Here is a 19,703-nt window from a genome sequence, read left to right on the forward strand (position 1 = left end):
AGTGAAGACCATGTAAAGCCAGTAAGACTGTTATCATTGTATAAACACCCACAGGAAATATATAGCAAAACCAGCTAGAATTGTAGTGGAACAGCCAGGGGTTCCACTACAATTCACTGACTTGAAATGTCGCTTTTTTGAAACCGAAAGCCTCTTGCCAGTTTTAGATGTTTTAATGGTTAATCACACATTTTTTATGGGGGGCTTCCATCAATGACTACTGATGGACTCTGCCCTATTAGCACAGAACCCGCCCTCAGTTAGCTGTACACAGTCTGCCATGAGCATTTAACAGCAGCAATCATGTCAGAAATGTACTCTTATTAAAGCTACTAAAGTTATTCATTCAAGAGAAGTGAGTGACTCTTATGATGTTTCATATTAACAGCATATTTAGCCATAGGTACTGTATATTATGCTGCTCTAATAAAACAAAACTTAACAAGAACTTAGTTTAATACTCATAGGACATGTTGTCTGACAGCCACCTGTTTGTGTGCTTTCTCTGGGTATGTACGCTCACTCGCTCAGAAAACCAGAAGTTTAGACTTATATGACTTTAAAACGATGATGAAGAACTGCAATGTCACGTGAGCGTGACCGTGATAGAGATGTTAATCAAAACTAAATAGATGTTTAAGTTTTTGGCAGAGTATCCGAGGAAGGAGCTGTAAAGGCTGTAAAGGCCTTCTACTCAAATTAGCATTTACTACATAGTGTAATAAATGATCTGATTTGAGCGGAAACTTCAGAGACATATTCTCTTGTAAAAGTGACATAATAGGCCCCCTTTAAAGCTCATATAACACATTTTTAATAGGAGAAATATGTGTTAACATACTAACTACACGTATCTAAACTCCAGGAATGGTCTATTGCATTACTGTAGACCGAATCTAACATGTCAGACTGTAGTATTGAACTCAAAACATTGCTTTAAGACAGACAAGTCCATTTCAATTGGGATTTTTTTGGAAATGTATGCATTAACACTGTTGACTTTGCAGTCTGTGCAAGCTCCAATCTGAGCTGAAAAATAGACTGTGCCTTAAAGCAAAAAAAAAAAAAAAAAATGGGGAAAATAAGGCGACAATATGAAAAGAGAGACAGGTGTGTCATAAGATGTGTAATGGTCCATTCAAGTGTTTGTATCACAAACCATAAAACCAGTCTCCCCCCAGAAGTGTTCTGCCTGACTTGCAGCAGTTACATGCCATGGCTTCCTCCCACTGATTCACTCCATTTAAGTCCAAATCACAAAGACCAACACACAGATTCACACTGACAGGAAAAAAATAATGCAAGTTATCTATTTAGACTGGACTGTACAGCATCTCTCTACCGGAAGAACATAACTGCCTAATAACATAACGCAATGAACGAAACGCAAACTCCAAACAGACAAGCTATTTCAGTTACATGTTAACAAGAGTTCAAGAAAGAAGATCAAGTCAGCATTTAAAGGTCAGTTAAGAAAGAAATACATTTTTAAATGACACAACAATGCATACATGACAGAAAGATCAACGTGTAAAAATGGAAAATTTGTTTAAGGCAAGCGTCTCTATTACTACATCTCAAACGTAATATTACATTAATAGCTCACCCTGCACTGTTTTAGTAGAGGCATTCCAGCTGGCTAACACTGATGAGGTTTTGCTGCATAAATTACTTGTAATAGTCTTGATATATATATACCACGGCTACCTCCCACAACACCCTCGCACCTCTCACAGCTTCTTTGGAAAATGCCAAAATCTAGTTATTTACAAAATATCATCCAGCAAAGTTATTAAATCGAAATCTGTGGCATTGCATGATTTTGTAAAAATGGGTCACGTTAAAAGGTCTAAAGGGAGTGAGTTCAGAAACACACACACACACACACACACACACACACACACACACACACACACACACACACACACACACACACACACACACACACAAGTGTAGGATACTGCAGGCTCATTGATTCTCAGTTTGTCTTTCTCTTGTCTTTCTGCATGCTGCGAGCATGTTTTAAAGCTGTTAAAGGCTGCTTTTAGATCGTTTCAGCAGGTCATCTCTTCTATACCTAGTGAGGCATAATCAATGTACACTGACAAAAGCCAACTCTAGACTGATGGCCGTCTCTCCTCCTGTCTCTAAACACCATTCAGAAGGGCTGCAATGAAGACATGTCCGTCTATCACAGGAGATCTCCATATGAAAGGCCACATTTGTATTCACTACCCCACTTCACTTGGTTTCTGCTATTTAAGAGCCTCTTGTACTGTTTTAGCAGGCTTTAGCAAAACACTCCAGCACAGCTCCCTTTTGAATTTCAGCCAATTCATTAATATTTTCACAAAAAATACTTTCAACAGAGGATCAAAATCATCACATTCATCCAGGACTTCTTAAGGTGTATTCATGAATTTTTAAGCTATATTATTAAGAACAATTACTATAGTTTTTTTGGGTGGGGGTGTGGGGGGTGGTTACAAGAGAATAAACGTGTGCAAGAACGAAACAAGGAAAAGAAAGCGCTATACAGATGAATGCATATATTCAATTAGTCCAGTGAAAACCAGAGCACTGCACAGGAAACACACACACACACAGAGCAAAATAATAGGAAATGGCAAGAGACCACAATCTTAATTGCACACAAATCAAATCAAGTCATGACCTGGAGAAGATAATGGACACGTAGAATGAGCGGAGATGAGCAGTGGGACATAGGGAAGAATCCCATGTTTGTGCCTGTGCTTTTGATTTACAGATCAGTCGGCTCTAGCAAATACGGAGGATCAAGATTGTGTCTATGTGGACTTGAGTGGAAGAATGATCTGAAAAGTGTGGTGAGCATTTTACATGTTTCCCCATTTTGCTGTTAATGTAAAACCTGATGTTAAGACATGTTTAAACATTAGAAGTGTAAAGCATCTCTCATCATATGGTTTAAAAGGGGATAGCCTTGGGTTCAGAAGGTCCATGATAACCCCAAATTGTGGTGCCAAAGATATCAAGTATAAACGGTCTAAAACCTTTAACAAGATATTAAGTTTAAAAATAACCTTAATCAAGGGTTAAAAAGAGGCCAGTAAATGGTTAAATGTAGTAGTCTAGATTTGTATTTTGCAAAAACAAAAAACCGTAGGGACTGGGAACAAAATATGAAACCTCTAAAAGTTGTAGCGTCACTAATCCCCTGTATCTGGATATGAATTTGTCTAAACATACAGCTGATCTGATTCCAGCATTACAATCCTGGATCTCATTCAAGCGAACATTAATCATCATGGGGGAAAAGGTGTATACTTTGGAAGCTTTACATTCCACTCACTCTCACAATATCTGTCGTTTCGAGCAGCCACTGATCAAGGGCATATTTTGATTTCCAATGCTTTGATGTGTGCCAAGATGAGTGTGTGTGTGATTTAAAGCGCTTTAAACTTCCAATGCCACTACCATTACCGCAACCACTGTTTTTTTCTAGACAGGCCAAGTAATTAAAAAACCCAAATGAAAAAAAAAACACTTAATTAGAAGGGGATGAGGAAGAAAGCCCTCTGTCCGTTACATTAAAGTGATTAAAGGCAGCCATCTGAGGAGCGCATGTTCCACTTTTAATGCATTTTTATGATGTTTGAACTATCACACAGAAGGCGACTGTATCCAAAAGGAAGACAGAGAAAGAAAGCAAATAAATTGTGGAATAATGGAAGGGATGAGAAAGAAAAAGCATAGTGGAGAAAGAGGGAGACACAGAACGAGAGTTAAGGAGAGAGACGCTAGTCCAATTAGCCTCTCGGTGAGGAGTAATAGCGCGAGTATGAAATGGATGGATGAATAGAGTTAGCGCCTCTACAGAAACACCACAGGGGTTATTCCACATGACAAAGAGCCTTTAATTACCTCATTCTAGGCTCTTTATTTCCCTGTGGCTGTGCCACTGTGTAAATCTTTCAAATACAGCTTTTCTCTTGTGCTCCTATTTGAGCCATGAAACATGTCATGCACATCTGTGGAACAAAAGTGTTGGTCAAAACACTCATTTTGTTCTACTCTGCAACTATTATATGAAAGACTTATTACATTGGGGGAATGCAGTGAGCATAAACTAGACGTCGGCAGAGAACTGCCAGACGAGATTCATTGTGGTCAAATGCACACCCTCAAACAGTGATTCTCACCTAAAGTATTCTCACTTGTTTAAGTATGACTTCCTTTCTTCTGTGTAACACAAAGGAAAATATTTGGCAAAATCCCGGTAGGTGCCGATAGCCTCGTAGGCACTGCTGCGCTTCAGGCGACTCGAGTTCGAGTCCTGGCTCAAGGACCTTTTCTCCCTCCCTCTCTCACTTCACCTCCTTTCCACATACTCTCCTATCTCTGTTTCTTTTAGTGATGTCTGTGGGGTCAATAGTGATATCAATGGGGTCAGTAGTGATGTTCTTTGTCATACAGGTTTGGAACAACATGAGTGTGAGTAAATGACAGGGGTCATGAATTGAGAAAAAACTTTCCCTTGAGCCTTTGATATGTAAAAGGTCAAGTTTTGGAGCTGAAAACTTCCTTATTAGTCAAAGAAAAGCTTTTATAGACACCAGGTGCAGCAAACGAACGATTTCAGAATGTGTCTCATCTTAACGTCATTGTGTGGGGAAACACCGACTCTACAGAATAATAAGCACATCTAATTCAGTAGCTTCGCCCACCGACACGTGGAGATGTTTGGATAGCGCTAGCCAGCAGCAATAAACATGCCGAAGAAGATAGCAAGATATTGCGCTATGACTGGTTGTGGAAGAACACAGTCGCTGCTTAAACTTCCTTCGGATCCTAATATTAGGAATGTGTGATACTTCATTTATTTTGAATGAATTTCCAGCTCATGTGGGGAAGACATTCGTGTGTTCACTTCATTTCACTGCAGAATCATTTGTAAAGTCTTCGGTCGATGCTGGATTTGCAGAGATATTGAGATTAAATAACAATGCAGTTTCTTCTATATTGGATCCAACAGGAATGGTGCAACACACTTATGTGAGTAAAATGTGTTTTTTTATATGTGATAGTGTTGCATTACAGCATTGTCTAACAAAACATAACTTAGCACGCTGTCATAGGTTGGTGAATACTTTTCTACGTTGTTCTCTTGACTTGATAGTTGAAGGGCGTATGCTCACACGTGAGCGTGGTTCGCGCTTATATCCACCGATCGGGCGAGCCAAGTAATACAAAAATAATATTCCAATCAATCACGGGTGGATGAGAAATGAAACATTGTGTTTGTTTGAAGTTTATGACCCCTGTGGTCGAGAGAATCATTCCAGTTGCCTCTTTCAAAACAATCCCTTCCTTACGTGAACTGAACTGACAGGGGAGCTGAAGCTCATTTAATATGCAAATCTTATTCAATCCTAGTCGTGGTTTACTTCCAAAATCTCCAGTGCGGCACGCCCATCAAAACCCAGCGTTTTGGAGAGAGCCTCAAAACCAGTGCAGAAAATAGCCTATTACTTATTCATCATGATGTTTTTGAATGCAAAATCCACACGAACGTCATTAGTTGACCTCAGAAAACAGTGTAAAATTTATAAAAAAAGGCAGTTTATGACACCTTTAAAATAAACTGTCCATTTAATGAACCCAGTGTATTGGTCTGGCTGTATGTTACTTAAGACTCATGTTTGGAGTTTCCCCAAAGAGAGTGATGGAGGCAAATATATGCTGTGCCATTCTGTTTTGGTTTGTGCTTTTCTTTAAACAAAATACAATCATAAATGGTAAGCTATGCCATGTGGATCATTGGATGTGGTCCGTGGATGTGGATCATTTACAATGCACTAGAGGTTATACCAGCACAGGTTGCATTAAGTCTTTTCAGGCATCCATTTGTGTCTTAGGTGGACGCTTTTCAGTGCCCCAGGATCATTAATAATAAACCTGCATCATTGCATTTCTCCGAGGCGGTGTTCTTGCAGTGTGGTGCCTGGTCAAGATGTGCTAATCACGGTAACCCCACACCGGCATGCTCTTTCAGACACAATAATGAGTCCCTTTTACATGTTTTACCATGGCCTGACCTTACTGCAACCCTGTTGGCATGACCTCTCATGTTCAGAGTGTCGAAAACCACACCAAAGCTTCTTCTGTCACGCACTATGAACTTATGCTCTTTTCCCTAAGAAGAAATTAAGCCTATTGCTTAACCTACGGTGACCACAATGAATATTGAAGATTAATCCAGTCTGTTCTGTGTGACATATCCCAGGGTGGAGATGCATAGCTGGCGGGCGTTGAAGCGTCTGGCCTTAACTGACCTAATGTGGGGTGACTTCAGAGAGTTTAATAGACTCTCCATGTTACTCCATCAATCTCTTTACAACCTCTCCGTAGGACTCTTTATGTGCCCTCATAACCCCGCAGGAGGATGGGGGATGAGAGGATGAAAAAGGATTTTAAGATGGGAACCGAGAGAAGAGCATTTCAGTGAAAAGAATGATGGGTATTGTAGAGGATCATGGGGGCATTTCATTTACAAGACATTATCATTGTACCCGAGTGCTTTAAAGCTGATGTATTTACCCCTCTTCACCGTTCTCTCTCTCTCTCGCACTCATATCTGCATGTCTTCAGCTCTGACAGCTGCTCACTTAATAGATCCCGTTTGACAGTGCATAAGCCAATTAAAATGCTACTGATTTAATTGAGCTGGGCAAAATCAGCCTATGCCAGAAAATGAGTCCATTAAAGAGGCGATGGGGGCCAGTGAAGCGGAGGACATTCGAGCTGTGAACCAAAGTCACATCCCGTTCCCTTGTCTCCTCCCTCCTGGCTCTACGCATTCCCATTTGGGAAGAGCAAGACTCTGTGAAGGCTGAACGTTGATGCCGGATTACAGGCAAATGAGTCAATGAATGGATTTCTTCAGTCGCTTCACAAAATGAGTCCAAATCAGGGGTATCCAATCCTTCTCTGTGAGGATCATGAGTCGAGCTTAGCTCTAGCCCTAATTAAACACCTTAACTCGATAATCAAGGCATTTGGGATCTTTAAGGGTGCTTTCACACTAGCACTTTTGGTGAGCACCCGGGTTCAACTGACCTTAAAGTTCGGTACGTTTGGATGATGTGAACGCGGTCTTCTGAGGTCCGGTGCACACCCGGGTTCGACTGACGTCAAAGTTCGGTACGTTTGGACGATGTGAACGCGGTCTTCTGAGCTCAGGTGCACACCTGCAAACCGCACCGAGTCCGCTTAAAAACGTAGTCTGGGGTTCGGTTCATCTGAACTCTGGTACGGTTCATTGCTGATGTGAATGCAATTGTACTAAATCGTGGAAGTGAACCACTATTAATGACGTATGATTTGATACAAATGTGTGTTTTGTGTGTGTTTCAGTCATTTACCTGATAAGCGTCACTGACATACTGCAGGGAGAGAGCTGTAGATCTCATTTCTGCATTTGCAGTACATTCGTGGCTAATAGACGCAAGTGCCATAACTTACTGAGGCTCTGGTAACAAAACCAATGGTTCAAAAACAAAAATATAAAAGTGAAGGGTGCAATGTTATGGATTTCGCCGCCTTCACGCTCGCTGTCATCACTAAGCAACCGGGTAAACATCTATTGCTTTGATGACGCAAACAATCCTCGGTTCGGAGCCAAAAAATATAATATGAACACAGTCCAGCGGGTGCACAGTCCAGCGGGGAGCAATCGCACTCGGGTGTGAAAATGTGAAAGCACCCTAAAACTTTCAGGTAGGTGTGTTGGAGGTAAACTTGCATAAATAAATATCCCTGGAACTTCTGAGCCAGGTTTAAAAGAACATCCATTCTCACCATCATGATATCGCGCCAATTGGGAGATATCCAGCATATCTTATATTACTAGAAAGTAAAGCTCTATGCACAGCCATAGATAAAAGAAGCCACTTCATTTCAATCAGAATGACACCGAGATGAGCAGCAGTCCCTGGTGCGTGTATCCAAAACTTTGTGGGCTAAAGCTGGTTGAGGCATTCAGGAGTTCTGCATGATAGAGGCTATCTTTCTGGATAATTAAAACTCTCAATCATTCTCATGCAGACAGATTGAAGACACCTGAGGGTTGAATATAATAACAAGCATGACTTTATCGCAGTAAAACCTCGCTGATAGTCAAAATGTTCTCAAACTTCAATTGCACTTTGGTAGAGGAACATCATGTGGCTTCATTACTAGTAATCCAAACCCAAAACCAGGTTTGCGTGATCTAAAGCAACCGCCTCATTTCAATCCCCTTGCTCTCTGAGCCGCGGATCCATCCCTGTCATCCAGTCTGGGAAATGAGGCATTAAAAAGTGATGCGTACATTTACAGAGCCAGGCTCTTGTTCAATGAGTGCAGGTAAAGTCGTTTAGCAATGCCTGGACTGGCCTTTCACTCAAGTGTGAGTTTAAAGAGAAAGGGGAAGGGAAGGACATTTCAGACATGACAAAGGGGTAATGGATGAACTTAAAAAGCAAAGGATGAGATCTCAAACCTAAGGGGCAAGGTTTCTCTCTCAAAGTTAAACTGTGACATCTACAATGAGAAACGTTTTTTTTTTCAGATCAAAATGTAGCCACTCAAACATGAAATAGTCTCAAAACACAGGCCGATTTCACATCCCAAGATTTGGCTCTTGCTCATCACAGGATGAACTTGACTTTGCCAGGTCAGATCTCTGCTGTAGCGACAGCCCCCCGCGTGCTCCTCTTGATAGGCTCACTGAGGCAATGCAATAAAATTTGAAATGAGGAACAGCATGCCTGCCTGCAGAGAGAGGAGATGAGTATACGGGCCGCGTCGCTGAAGCCCTGCAGCTGTGGGTCTGTTTGGAAGATAGTTCATAACCAGCTGGCTCCAACAAGTCATCATCTCTCCCTAACACACACAGACACAGCATTCCTAACATTAAGACAGTGCTGAGCGCCAGCCCATAATTTCATTTTCTCATTGATGTCATCCGATTTGACAGGCAAGAAACGGCAGGACACAAATTGCACACAAAAGATGTGCTGATACACTCTTTCTCTCACTCGTACTGGATCTCTTTTTTCCCCTTCATTCCTGCTGTCTCCAAACCTCATATTTTCTTTATGGGACAATGTAGACCTGACAGGAAAGTACAAGGGGAATGGCGATGACTTGAACTCTGTGAGCCACAACTCTTGATATATCACAAGAACATGCACAATCTCTGACAACCTATTTTTCCTGTTATTAAAAGTTCATGATCCCTAAATGAGGAACTCGCGACATTTCTTGTGTCAAAGACAACATTAGTCACATACAGTATGTCAAAGACAGATATCCAGAGAAGCAGACTCACCCAGTTCAAAACTAGAAACTGAAATGTGCATCATATCAGCAAGGTGCAGGCGTCAGATTGACGCTCACAGTGCACGTTATGACATACAGTAATGCACTTCAAAGGCGTGCCGATCAAAGCGCGGGATGTGTACTGGAGCATGCGGCTTGATTAATCCCCTCGAGTGACTCAGGACCGCGTCGGCCCGCCAGCAAACAATTGGTTGTCTCCCTAGCAGCAGAGTGCAGCCGTGGGGCGACCGCAACATACAGAGGGCAGGATCAGCACCACGGAGAGCACCCGCTCAGCACAGCTCCCGCTCTCAGAGGAGCCGAGTGATGGGATTAATGAATGAGTGAACACATCAATAGGGAATGCATTATTGTAATCGCCTTCAGTGCTCAACTTCACATGAATCAGCCATGTCGCTGTGTGTTCATTGACTGTGTGGATATTACAGCATTCTGCCAAAGGTGCACTGAGATGGTCAGTTAAACAAGCAAGACTTCCAAAGGAAGGAAGAGTGTGTGTGTGATCAGCCTGACACTGGCGACGTGTCATATTACACAGGCACACTTTCTCCTTTACAGTGATAGGATAAGATAGAAATACTATTAAAAAGTCTAAAATCTCATTTCCTACCTTGTCAGAAACTGCCAGTGTTACTGGCATTCAAAAAGCCGTCACAGCCAAATTGATATTTATGCTTGAATTACCATGTTCATTGTACAACATTGTAGTCTTCATGTTCATTAACATCTTGCTGAAAGTTTTTACATATTTTATACTGTGATTATTAGTGTTTTTATTAATAAATATAAATGAATACAATAAAAATAGTTTATTACTAAAATACATATTTATAAAAGGTATGATTTTATTTATTTAGAAAACGGCAATAGGAAAAAGAATTGAAAAAGAATATAAACTACTATAAACTACATAAAATAACCTTTTATATACGTGTGATGTGTGATGTGTGTGTGTGTGTGTGCATACAGCACTAAATGTTGCAGACAAATAAAATGATGAAATGGCTTTATAGGTGTTGTCTTTTCCAGCAATGAGTCAGTAATGGATGGCCTCTGTCTCACCGGCCAAATAGAGAAAGGAAAGAGACAGTCTAGAGGAAGTATATTTCTTTGATTTACATCACTTTTATTGATCTCCCCCTGCCCTGGATGCATTCGATCTCCAGCTCAACTTCTCGGACGCGTTTGGTGTAAAAGAGCTGCTGAAGCCCTCGTGACAGAAGCTCATACCCATAAAAGTTTGCGCACCATAACAGCATCGACTCACCCTAGCGTTGTCATGGTGACGATGGTGTACCAGAAAGCCGCGGGTATGCTGGTGAACTTGCTGGCGGAGGAGCCCTTCTCTGCGTAGAACATGACGGTCGCAAAGATGATGATGGCCATGGTGAGCGAGAAGAGCAGGAAGCCCAGCTCGGACGCGCAGCTCTTGAGCGTGTACCCCAGGATGCGCAGTCCTGCGGAGTGCCGCGAAAATTTGAAAATCCGAAAGACCCTGAAGACCCTGAGCGTGACGAAGGCCCCGCTTACGTCCTCGTTGTCCGTCATGACCAGGCCGATGTAGTAAGGCATGATGGCCACCACGTCAATGATGCTCATGACGCTCTTGACGAACTTGTACCTGCTGGGCGCGGCGATCAGACGCAGCAGGTACTCAACGGTGAAGATCATGACGCAGGCCGTATCCAAACAGAAGAACGCGAGGGCGTAGCGCTCCCCGCACGAGATCTCCTTCATCCGGTTTGACGCGCTGCTGCACGGGACCGTCTCCACCACGTTGGCCATAACGGAGACGGCTATGAAAAAGCCCGTGACGTAATAGAACACCAGCGCCATGGTGCTCGTGTGCGGGTTCTCAAACGCGCGCCACATGGTCTCGCGGAACGACAAATCGGGCGGTACCATGTCTTTGTTGTTCTCATTCTCCTCATCGTCTTGGATCCTCTCCGCGTTCTCCCTCCTGCGATCTTTGTACTCCTCATAACAGCAGTCCCCTATTATCTCAGGAATGATGCCGAAGAAGGCCAGCTCCTCGTCATAGGCGGAGATGCACTCGTGGCGAGGGTAGTGCAGTTTCCCGGTCCGGTAGAAGTTCAGGATGTGCCTGAAGATGTCCGGGTCGCGGTCAAAAAAGTACTCGTTGGTCTCCTCGTGGAAGAAGAAGTCGCGCTCTGTGCTTCCTAGTAAGGTGTCAGGGTACCTCTCCAAAGTATTCCTCCAAGTTTGAAACCTAGTGCCACTGACGTTCAAGATGATCAGGCCGTCCTGACCTCGCCTCTTTTCCCGTGGAGGCGGCGGCATCGGCGCGCTCGCCACGGGCATCCATCCTATGGCCGCGGCGCGCGCGAACGGTAGCCACGCGGCGACTCCGGCTGCCATGCTGACCCAATGTGCGCGACCCGGTGAGACTGAAGCAGGTTTTGCGCTCACAGATCCGCCACGAACAGAAAGGACATCTGGAGAGACACAATGCGCAATCACTTGATGTAAAGTTCAAGGAATAATATTTCTCACGCGAAGCAGAACACTGCACGATGAGCCATATTATTTATCAAGATCAAAGCATTCGAACGGCAAGGTGGAATTACAGTGAGGACAGAAACGAAAGGTGTTGTTTGTGTGCATGCGTGAAAAGACCGCCTTTTCGGTCCAACATGAATGGCTGAGAACGCACCGCATCTTTTTACATGAGCAAGAGAAATAACTTACCTCCTCATAAATGGATTTTGATGCAAAAGTGCAGTTTTTACACACAGATCATCAGTTATAGTCCACTTTGAATCGCTGTTCCGCCGTTACGCACAAATAAGTATCCAAAATGCGCTCTCGGAGGTGATCTCGAGCGAATGCAACAAGTTTAGAAGTCAGGTAGAGGATTCACGTTGTCCAAGGGCATCCTTTTTTCTTTTTCTTTTTTACCGGCCAAAAATTCTGTGTTTCACACCGACGCTCTTGGAGAAACCTGCCACAGTGGTCCTTTCATGGGAAGAGAAGACCACCCTTGGTGAGTGCGCGCTCGGTGTTTCAAAAGCAGAGAATGTCCCTTTCCAGTCCGCTTCTCTTAAACGTAATCCAATGACACGAGAACAGTTTCGCAGGGTCCGCCTGTAACCGGAACAAAAAGTCAACCCGCAACAAATGCTTCGCGGGAAGTTGCTTCATCCGCTACCGACGAAGGTCTGTGAGTCTGCGGTGGAGCCCAAGTTGCTTCTGCTCACGGCGCATTGGAGGCGTGTCACGTGCTACAGGCATCGGTTAACACATATGAATGTAACACAGCCTGTGTGAATGGTGCATAATGTACCACGAGTAGCGTTACCTGTGAATGCTTGTTTGTAGCATTCGATTTTTGTAAAAAAAAAAAAAAAAAGAAAAAAAAAAAAACGATCGACCTATAGCGCACTGTGTAAAGTTGGTGAATGTCTTTCTTTGTGTTATTATTAAAGAGAGTTTCGCTGGAATTCAGTGAACTGTTGAATGACGAGCTCAGAGCGTTGCGGATATTTTTACGTCTCGGGTTATTGATTCACACATTCAGCGCTGCTAGATGTGCAGTGGGGGAAGCCGCTAGATGGAGACAGTTTTCAGAGGCGAGGAACATCAGACCTGTAAGAGTGAACGGGTTCGTTTGAGACACGCGAAGGACTCTTCCTGGGATAAACACAACCAGCGAGCACAAAATGCGATCATCTATGTTGCAGATCTCTATACATGGGTCAATGACAAATAAAGATGACTGAGACGAAAAAAGGAGAAATGCTGTATGTGGCAATTTCTTTCTTTTTTTCCCCCTTTTTCTTTTCTTTCTTTTTTTGTGAGGAACTGTGTCGACAAGGGCATTACCAAAACAAATTATTTTAAATAAAATACATTTGTCTAATTATGTGAATAATCCACACTGATATCCATATTTTTAGACAGGCCAATCCTAAACAAAATGGCTTCACTGAAATAAGAAATACAAATCGAATAGATTCGGACAAAAACTATGTTTTTTTTTTTTTTTTTTTGCTGAGATAAACTTCAAGTATGTCTACTTCTGGTTTCTGAGAAAATACTCAATAATCGACTTCGCCAAACTGATTTCAGCTAGTGAACCAAAACATCTGCGGCAGCTCAGAGCGCCATGCATTTGTCTGCGCACCCCCGTGATGAACTTCCTGGCGCAGGGCCCCCCTCCTCTCCATTGCCTTCCAATTTAGTCACGTAGACTCATCACAGATTAAATGTTTCGAGGGGAAAAGAGAGGGTTTGATCACACAGGCTCGCTGGGGCTGAGGTTCTTTCAGCACATGGACAGCGACCAGCCACAGTTGCACTGCCGCCTTATTGATTATTGGCAACGCGATTCACGTGCTTATAGCCAATTCTCATTATCTTCACGGGTTATGCCCTTTCTCTCTTTTCCCTTACAGTGCTTGAAATGCAGATCTGTATTGATAATCCTTCAATTTTCTCTACACACTTGTTTTTGCAGTTCAGCACAAACCACAGAATGCACATTCTGTTCACACCTTGTTTTTCAAATTCTAGCCTAAGAGTTAAGATTAAAGTTAATTAAGATGTAAAATGCATCAAGAAGAGAATCATTGTAATAGTTGCATACTGATTTGCACCTGGTCTTGTATTTCTTTGAATATGTATCTATTTTACTTAAATAATAAAGCACAAATGCATTGTTTATTTTTTGATTAGATATGTTCAATAAACTACTTTCTAATATAAAATTAACAGCATTTTATTAACAGCACTGAAGAAACACTGAAAAATACTTTTTAAAGATCAAAAACGTTATATATATCTGTATATATATATCTGTTTTTGATCCTTAAAAAAAAAAAAATATATATATATATATATATATATATATATATATATATATATATATATATATATATATATATATATATATATATATATATATATATATAAAACATTTGACAGATTCATTTAGGCCACACTTAAACCCTGCTACTTCAGTCATTTGTCATCTGTTCTGGCTTGCATTACCAGTGTTGAAACGCATGCACATCCCACAGAAAATCAGAAAAATGATACTTTGACCTTCCAACCCTCAAACTGCCTGTGATGCAGCATTTGAATTAAACTGAACTTTTCTTCTGCTGCCTTGATAACATTGCTATTACCTTCAAGAAAAGCAAATCTTCTTTAGGAATGTCACGGGCAACCCACACACGCCTTTGCACAAAACCACACCATGGCAAACGTAATTCATTTCCAAAGCTAACAGGATTCCCTCATTTGAGCATTCTTGTACCGTGACCACGCACTATGTTTTAAACTGAATGAACCAGAATAGTAGTGTTCGGCGCCACCGTAGTCAATTTAGTGACTTTTGTTCAGAGCATTTCTTTGCCTCGGGTTGTTAGAGAAATGCCGCCAAAATATGACAGGCGCCGAATGTCACCATGGTTACTAGTCACATCTATTTCAGTCCCGTGAGCTAAACCTGACAGTGTTGATGCATGCGTTCACACGCCACTCTGGAGAATCTGCACCCAGTTCATCGCCTTAGCATGACAACAATCACAACTCAGTTCAAGTTTAGAACATCTAACTGTACCACTGGGATAACATCTGAGATGGACCTTTGAGCTCGTGTTAGATGCGCTGTATCGGCCCACAGAGGCCGGCATGACTGTCAGACCACAGCCGAAGAGACAGAAAATGAAAAGGAACATCTTTATTCAAACTCTTTTCGCTGGAGGTCAAACCACAGAGACATGCTTATTAGAAATGATTCTTATCATTGGAGACTGGACTGCGAAGACATCAAAAGGGCTGTTTCTGAATGCATGGGAGTTGGATATGACTTTAAGTGACTGCCTGATCAGTGTATTTGAAATTCTGCAGTCGATGTGGAGCATTTCAACATTTATTATGTTCAGCTTCTCTCTCAAGCCAAACATTATTTTGCTGGTCATGTTATGCCTACAGGAATGTTGCATTGAATCAAAACTAATGATTGAAAGGTCTTGATTTGGGGCTATGAGCAGGACACATCTCAATATATGTTTCTTCATATAAATGATAAATGAAGATTCTGTCATCATTTACTCAGCCTCATGGCATTCTAAACCTTACTTACTTTCTTCTGTGGAATACAAAAAAAGAAGCTTTTTTTGTTATTAAAAATAAATAGGGTCCAATGGGGTTGTGTATATAAACTCAATGTAAACTGTATATCTGATTGTGTGGTAAAAGGAATTTGTTTGGTATGAATTAGACTGTAAAGTGAAGAACAAGTGTCTAGCACAGTTTAAATACAAGTATTAGAGCAGACGACTGTAATGATGAATAGATAAATCCAAGGTGACTGTGATTGCAAAAAATTTCTTATTTTTATACTTAAATGAGAAAGCGGACTATATATTTTTTTCCATTTTGTGTGTATTAAAAGTGGTGAAGGTGAGCGATCTGAAGGACTCATTATCTCTGCAGTGCTTTATACAGTGTTGAACAATATAGCACCTGCCTCACTGCCTTGGCCATTACTCATAAGCACAGGAGTGAAACTCTCACTTGTAAAACTAGATTAAATATGTACTAAAGCTCCCATGAGTCAGTCATTCAGCATCAGAGCGAATGCGATCCTCCATAACCATTTTTAACACGCATAAAATTACGCAAAATAACAGCCATAAATCTTAATCCAGAAAGAAAGAGAGAGAGAAAAAAACCTCTGGAATCTGTCTGGTTTTCCCATCAAGCTTCACGCAAATACAAGCCAAGCTGTGAGTGACACAATATCATGAACGCCGGTGGTGTTTTTCAACCCCTCTGACAGGATCCATGGTAACGGTATAACCGTAATAATGTCATTTTTCATACCTGACAATGCCGCTCAGAGTGAGCACGCCACACCGGTCGTTCATCACCCCGCCTGGACTGGACTTAGGGCCTTCTGACGTAGCCACAAGGCTGTCGCAAACAAGTCTGAGGCTCAGACAAACAACTCATGATGCATTTCAGAAGCTCCCTGCATGATTAAAACAGTGGTGATGAATATTAATGCAGAATCAATATGAAATATTCATATTATCAGTATCTGTCAGACATGGTGGTTCGTGTTTGCTCGCTAATAAGCGAGTTCATCAATTTCTGAATAAACAAATTTGGCATTGAAAATGTTCTACTAGAAAAACAAAAGGCGAACATGATCCTTTTTTTTCGGGAAGATATAAAGACTAAAAGCTCCCTGTACAACTGAACTGGGGTCAGCTGCAATATTAGATCCGCTGTGTTCGGGGACTTGCCTAACAGGATTAAGATCTGATCCGTGAACAGAAGTCAAAGAGTCTTCGGAGACAGAAGTGAATCTCAGTTTTTGCTCTTTGCACTGTTGTTTTATTATGCACAAGAATTATTTCAGCAGCTAGGTTGGAGAATGACATCAAGATCAGTGTTTCCTAAATGTAGTTATCCCTCCGAATGATGGTTTAAAAACTCTCAACGGAGCTCATTTTGCTTTATTTACCCTTTCTCTGTGCTTTTACCTGGGAGCCCACGGAAGCCAGGAGTCGGACTGATGAGCTACAGCCCAATTTAGGAGGCTTCTCCTGGGCATGCGATAGGGCCGAAATGGTCTTGGACAACTCCTTGAGGCATTCATTAAAGTCCACCCCACCAAACCCACAGAGAAAGAAAGAAAAGCCCAGTTGAACAGCTCTCTTACGAGTGCCTGTTCGTAGCTTTCGCTGATCTGGATAATTAGATATTTCCATTTTTCTGCTCGATCTCTCTAATGAATGTGTCGAATCATGGATTACACTGGAGCTAGAAAAAAACACTACATGGAGATGACCCGTCATAGAAACGGAAGAAATACTGTGAATAAATCACGCAGGTTTTAAGAGAATGGAGCCGGCACAGATTTTGAAGGCCTTACGCAAGTATGACTATTGAGAATCAGAACGCATGAAAGTTCATTGAGAGGTTTATTAAAAGGTGGATGATAATTTAATAGGACCCACATTAGAAGTGGTGAAGTAGGTCATAAAGAACACAGCGCTTGGCAGGGAACGATTTGTGGAAAATTAAGAGGTAAGAGGGCTGACTCAGGTTTGGCATTGCCGTTGAAGGTGTATGGAATGAATCATTTTCTTAAAGCTACTGTGAGATGGGAGAAAAGCTGAATTGAATAAACTTTTAACACGACTGAAGAAACCTTAAGTAATTTTGTTAGCGGTCTGAGAGACCTTAAATCAGCCAACATTACCAATGTTGGATATGGGCTTGAGGTATGAACCCTACATGGGTTGGTCCATGGATTCAGTGTTCCACAATGTTCGACCTGAAACCCATGGATAAACCCAATTTAGGGCATATACTGAGGATAATTCATACAGGTCCAGCATAAAACCCACAGAGAATCCCATATAGGACCCCCTACTAATTCATATAGGGCCAACATGGAACCCATGGACAACCCCGTTTAGAGCACATACTGGGGCCAAATTACAGGACCAATATTGAGCCCATGGAGAAATCTACTTAGGGCCCATAATGGAGATAATTCATATAGGACCAACATGGAACCCATGGACAACACATTTAGAGCACATACTGGGGCCAATTTACAGGACCAATATTGAGCCCATGGAGAAATCTACTTAGGGCCCATAATGGGGATAATTCATATAGGGCCAACATGGAACCCATGGACAACACATTTAGAGCACATACTGGGGATAATTTACAGAGCCAACATGGAACCCATGGACAAACCCATTGAGGGCCCATACTGGGACTAATTAATATACTGCAGGGCCAACACTGAACACACTGACAAACCAATGTAGGTCACATATACTTCAAGCCCATATTGTCCCCACATTGACCCCACAATGAAATGAGAAATATTTATTTATTATTATTGAATTATCTAGGAATTATCAAACAAGACCATGCTAACTAGACGGACTAACTACGCAGAACATCACCCTTGACGAGGATCATCGCGTCCGGACATACAGACAGTACATGAAAGGTTCAGTAGACTACATGCTCTAAAGAAACGGTTAAGGTCATGGTGTAACGAACAGAAACTGCTCTTTGTATATAATTGGAATCTTTTCTGGGAGCGGCCAATATAATAATAATAATAATAATAATAATAATAATAATAATAATAATAAAAATAATAATAATAATAATAATAATAATAATTCATTACATTTATATAGCGCTTTTCTAAGCACTCAAAGTGCTTTACATAGAAGGGGGAATCTCCTCAACCACCACTATAGGCTTATTCGTGCTGATAGCCTGCACCTCACCAGGATCGGACATCATCTCCAAGACGCTACGCACCATATGACAGGTAAGTCAAACTACACATGACAGTCCTTGTTCTGTAGTGCATTCTATAGAAACTCTGTCTTTTCCATGAAAGGTCAAAATCTGATCATTATTAAACAAGATCATCTAAAAAAAATGAACAAAAAAATCTGTAAAACTATGTCTCCTTAACATTACTTCGCTCACACACCTAAAGCAGTTATTGTAAATGAAATGATCACAGATATTAGCTTTGATGTTCTCTGTCTGACTGAAACCTGGCTTAAACCTAATTATTATTTCATTCTTAATGAGTCTACTCCAGCAGGCTACTGTTATAGACATGACCCCCGTCTGATTGGTCGTGGTGGCAGTGTTGCAAATATCTATAGATATTCTTAATGTTACTCAGAAAGCAGGACACGGGTTTAATTCGCTTGAAGTGCTTGTGCTAAATGTTACACTCTCAGATATAAGAAACAAATCCCTATTATCTTTTGCTTTTGCTACAAGACCAAAAGGACCCTGTGCTGATTTCTTAAAAGAATTTGCAGATTTTCTCTTAGACCTATGGTCACTGCTGATAAAGCACTGACTGTCAGTGATTTGACCATTCACAGATAATACAAATGATGAGCTAGGGGTTGCGTTTACAGACTTATGATCTCCCTTGGGGCCAAGCAAAACCTGACTGGACCCACTCATCGTTTTGATCATACATTAGATTTAATTATATCACATGGAATTAATCCTACTGATATAGATACATACTAGAAAGTACTGATGTCACTGATCACTACCTTGTAACTTGCATACTGCTAATAATTCCCATACTGCTCTGCATTATTAACCAGGTAGAACGATAACCCACAAACACTATAGATAAATTCAAAAAATAACCTCCCAGATTTATCTTAGCTGCTCAGTGTACCTAAACATGAATGAACTAGAGAAAATGACTAGCAGTATGAGCAGCATTTTCTCTAGTACATTAGAAATTGTTGCACCGCTAAGGTTAAAAAAGGTTAGAGAGAAAAGTA

General features: G+C 41.5%; 1 protein-coding gene across 3 annotated transcripts in view; it reads right to left on the reverse strand.

Moving 5' to 3' along the window:
• Positions 1–12,736, reverse strand: part of kcnd2 (potassium voltage-gated channel, Shal-related subfamily, member 2) — a 142,912-nt gene extending 130,176 nt beyond the window's left edge. For 2 of the 3 annotated variants that reach the window (XM_067428702.1, XM_067428704.1), the window contains exons 1-2: positions 12,073–12,736; positions 10,631–11,819 (exon numbers count right to left, since the gene is read on the reverse strand). In XM_067428702.1, the coding sequence (XP_067284803.1) occupies positions 10,631–11,742 (1,112 nt within the window). In that variant the 5' untranslated portion in view covers positions 11,743–11,819; positions 12,073–12,736. Of the gene's footprint in view, positions 1–10,630 lie in introns of all 3 variants that reach the window. The other variant, XM_067428703.1, reaches the window with a different exon arrangement.
• Between the last annotated feature and the right edge of the window lie 6,967 nt (positions 12,737–19,703).

The sequence above is a fragment of the Pseudorasbora parva genome, chromosome 20 (genome assembly GCF_024679245.1).
Source record: "Pseudorasbora parva isolate DD20220531a chromosome 20, ASM2467924v1, whole genome shotgun sequence".
NCBI lineage: Eukaryota > Metazoa > Chordata > Actinopteri > Cypriniformes > Gobionidae > Pseudorasbora > Pseudorasbora parva.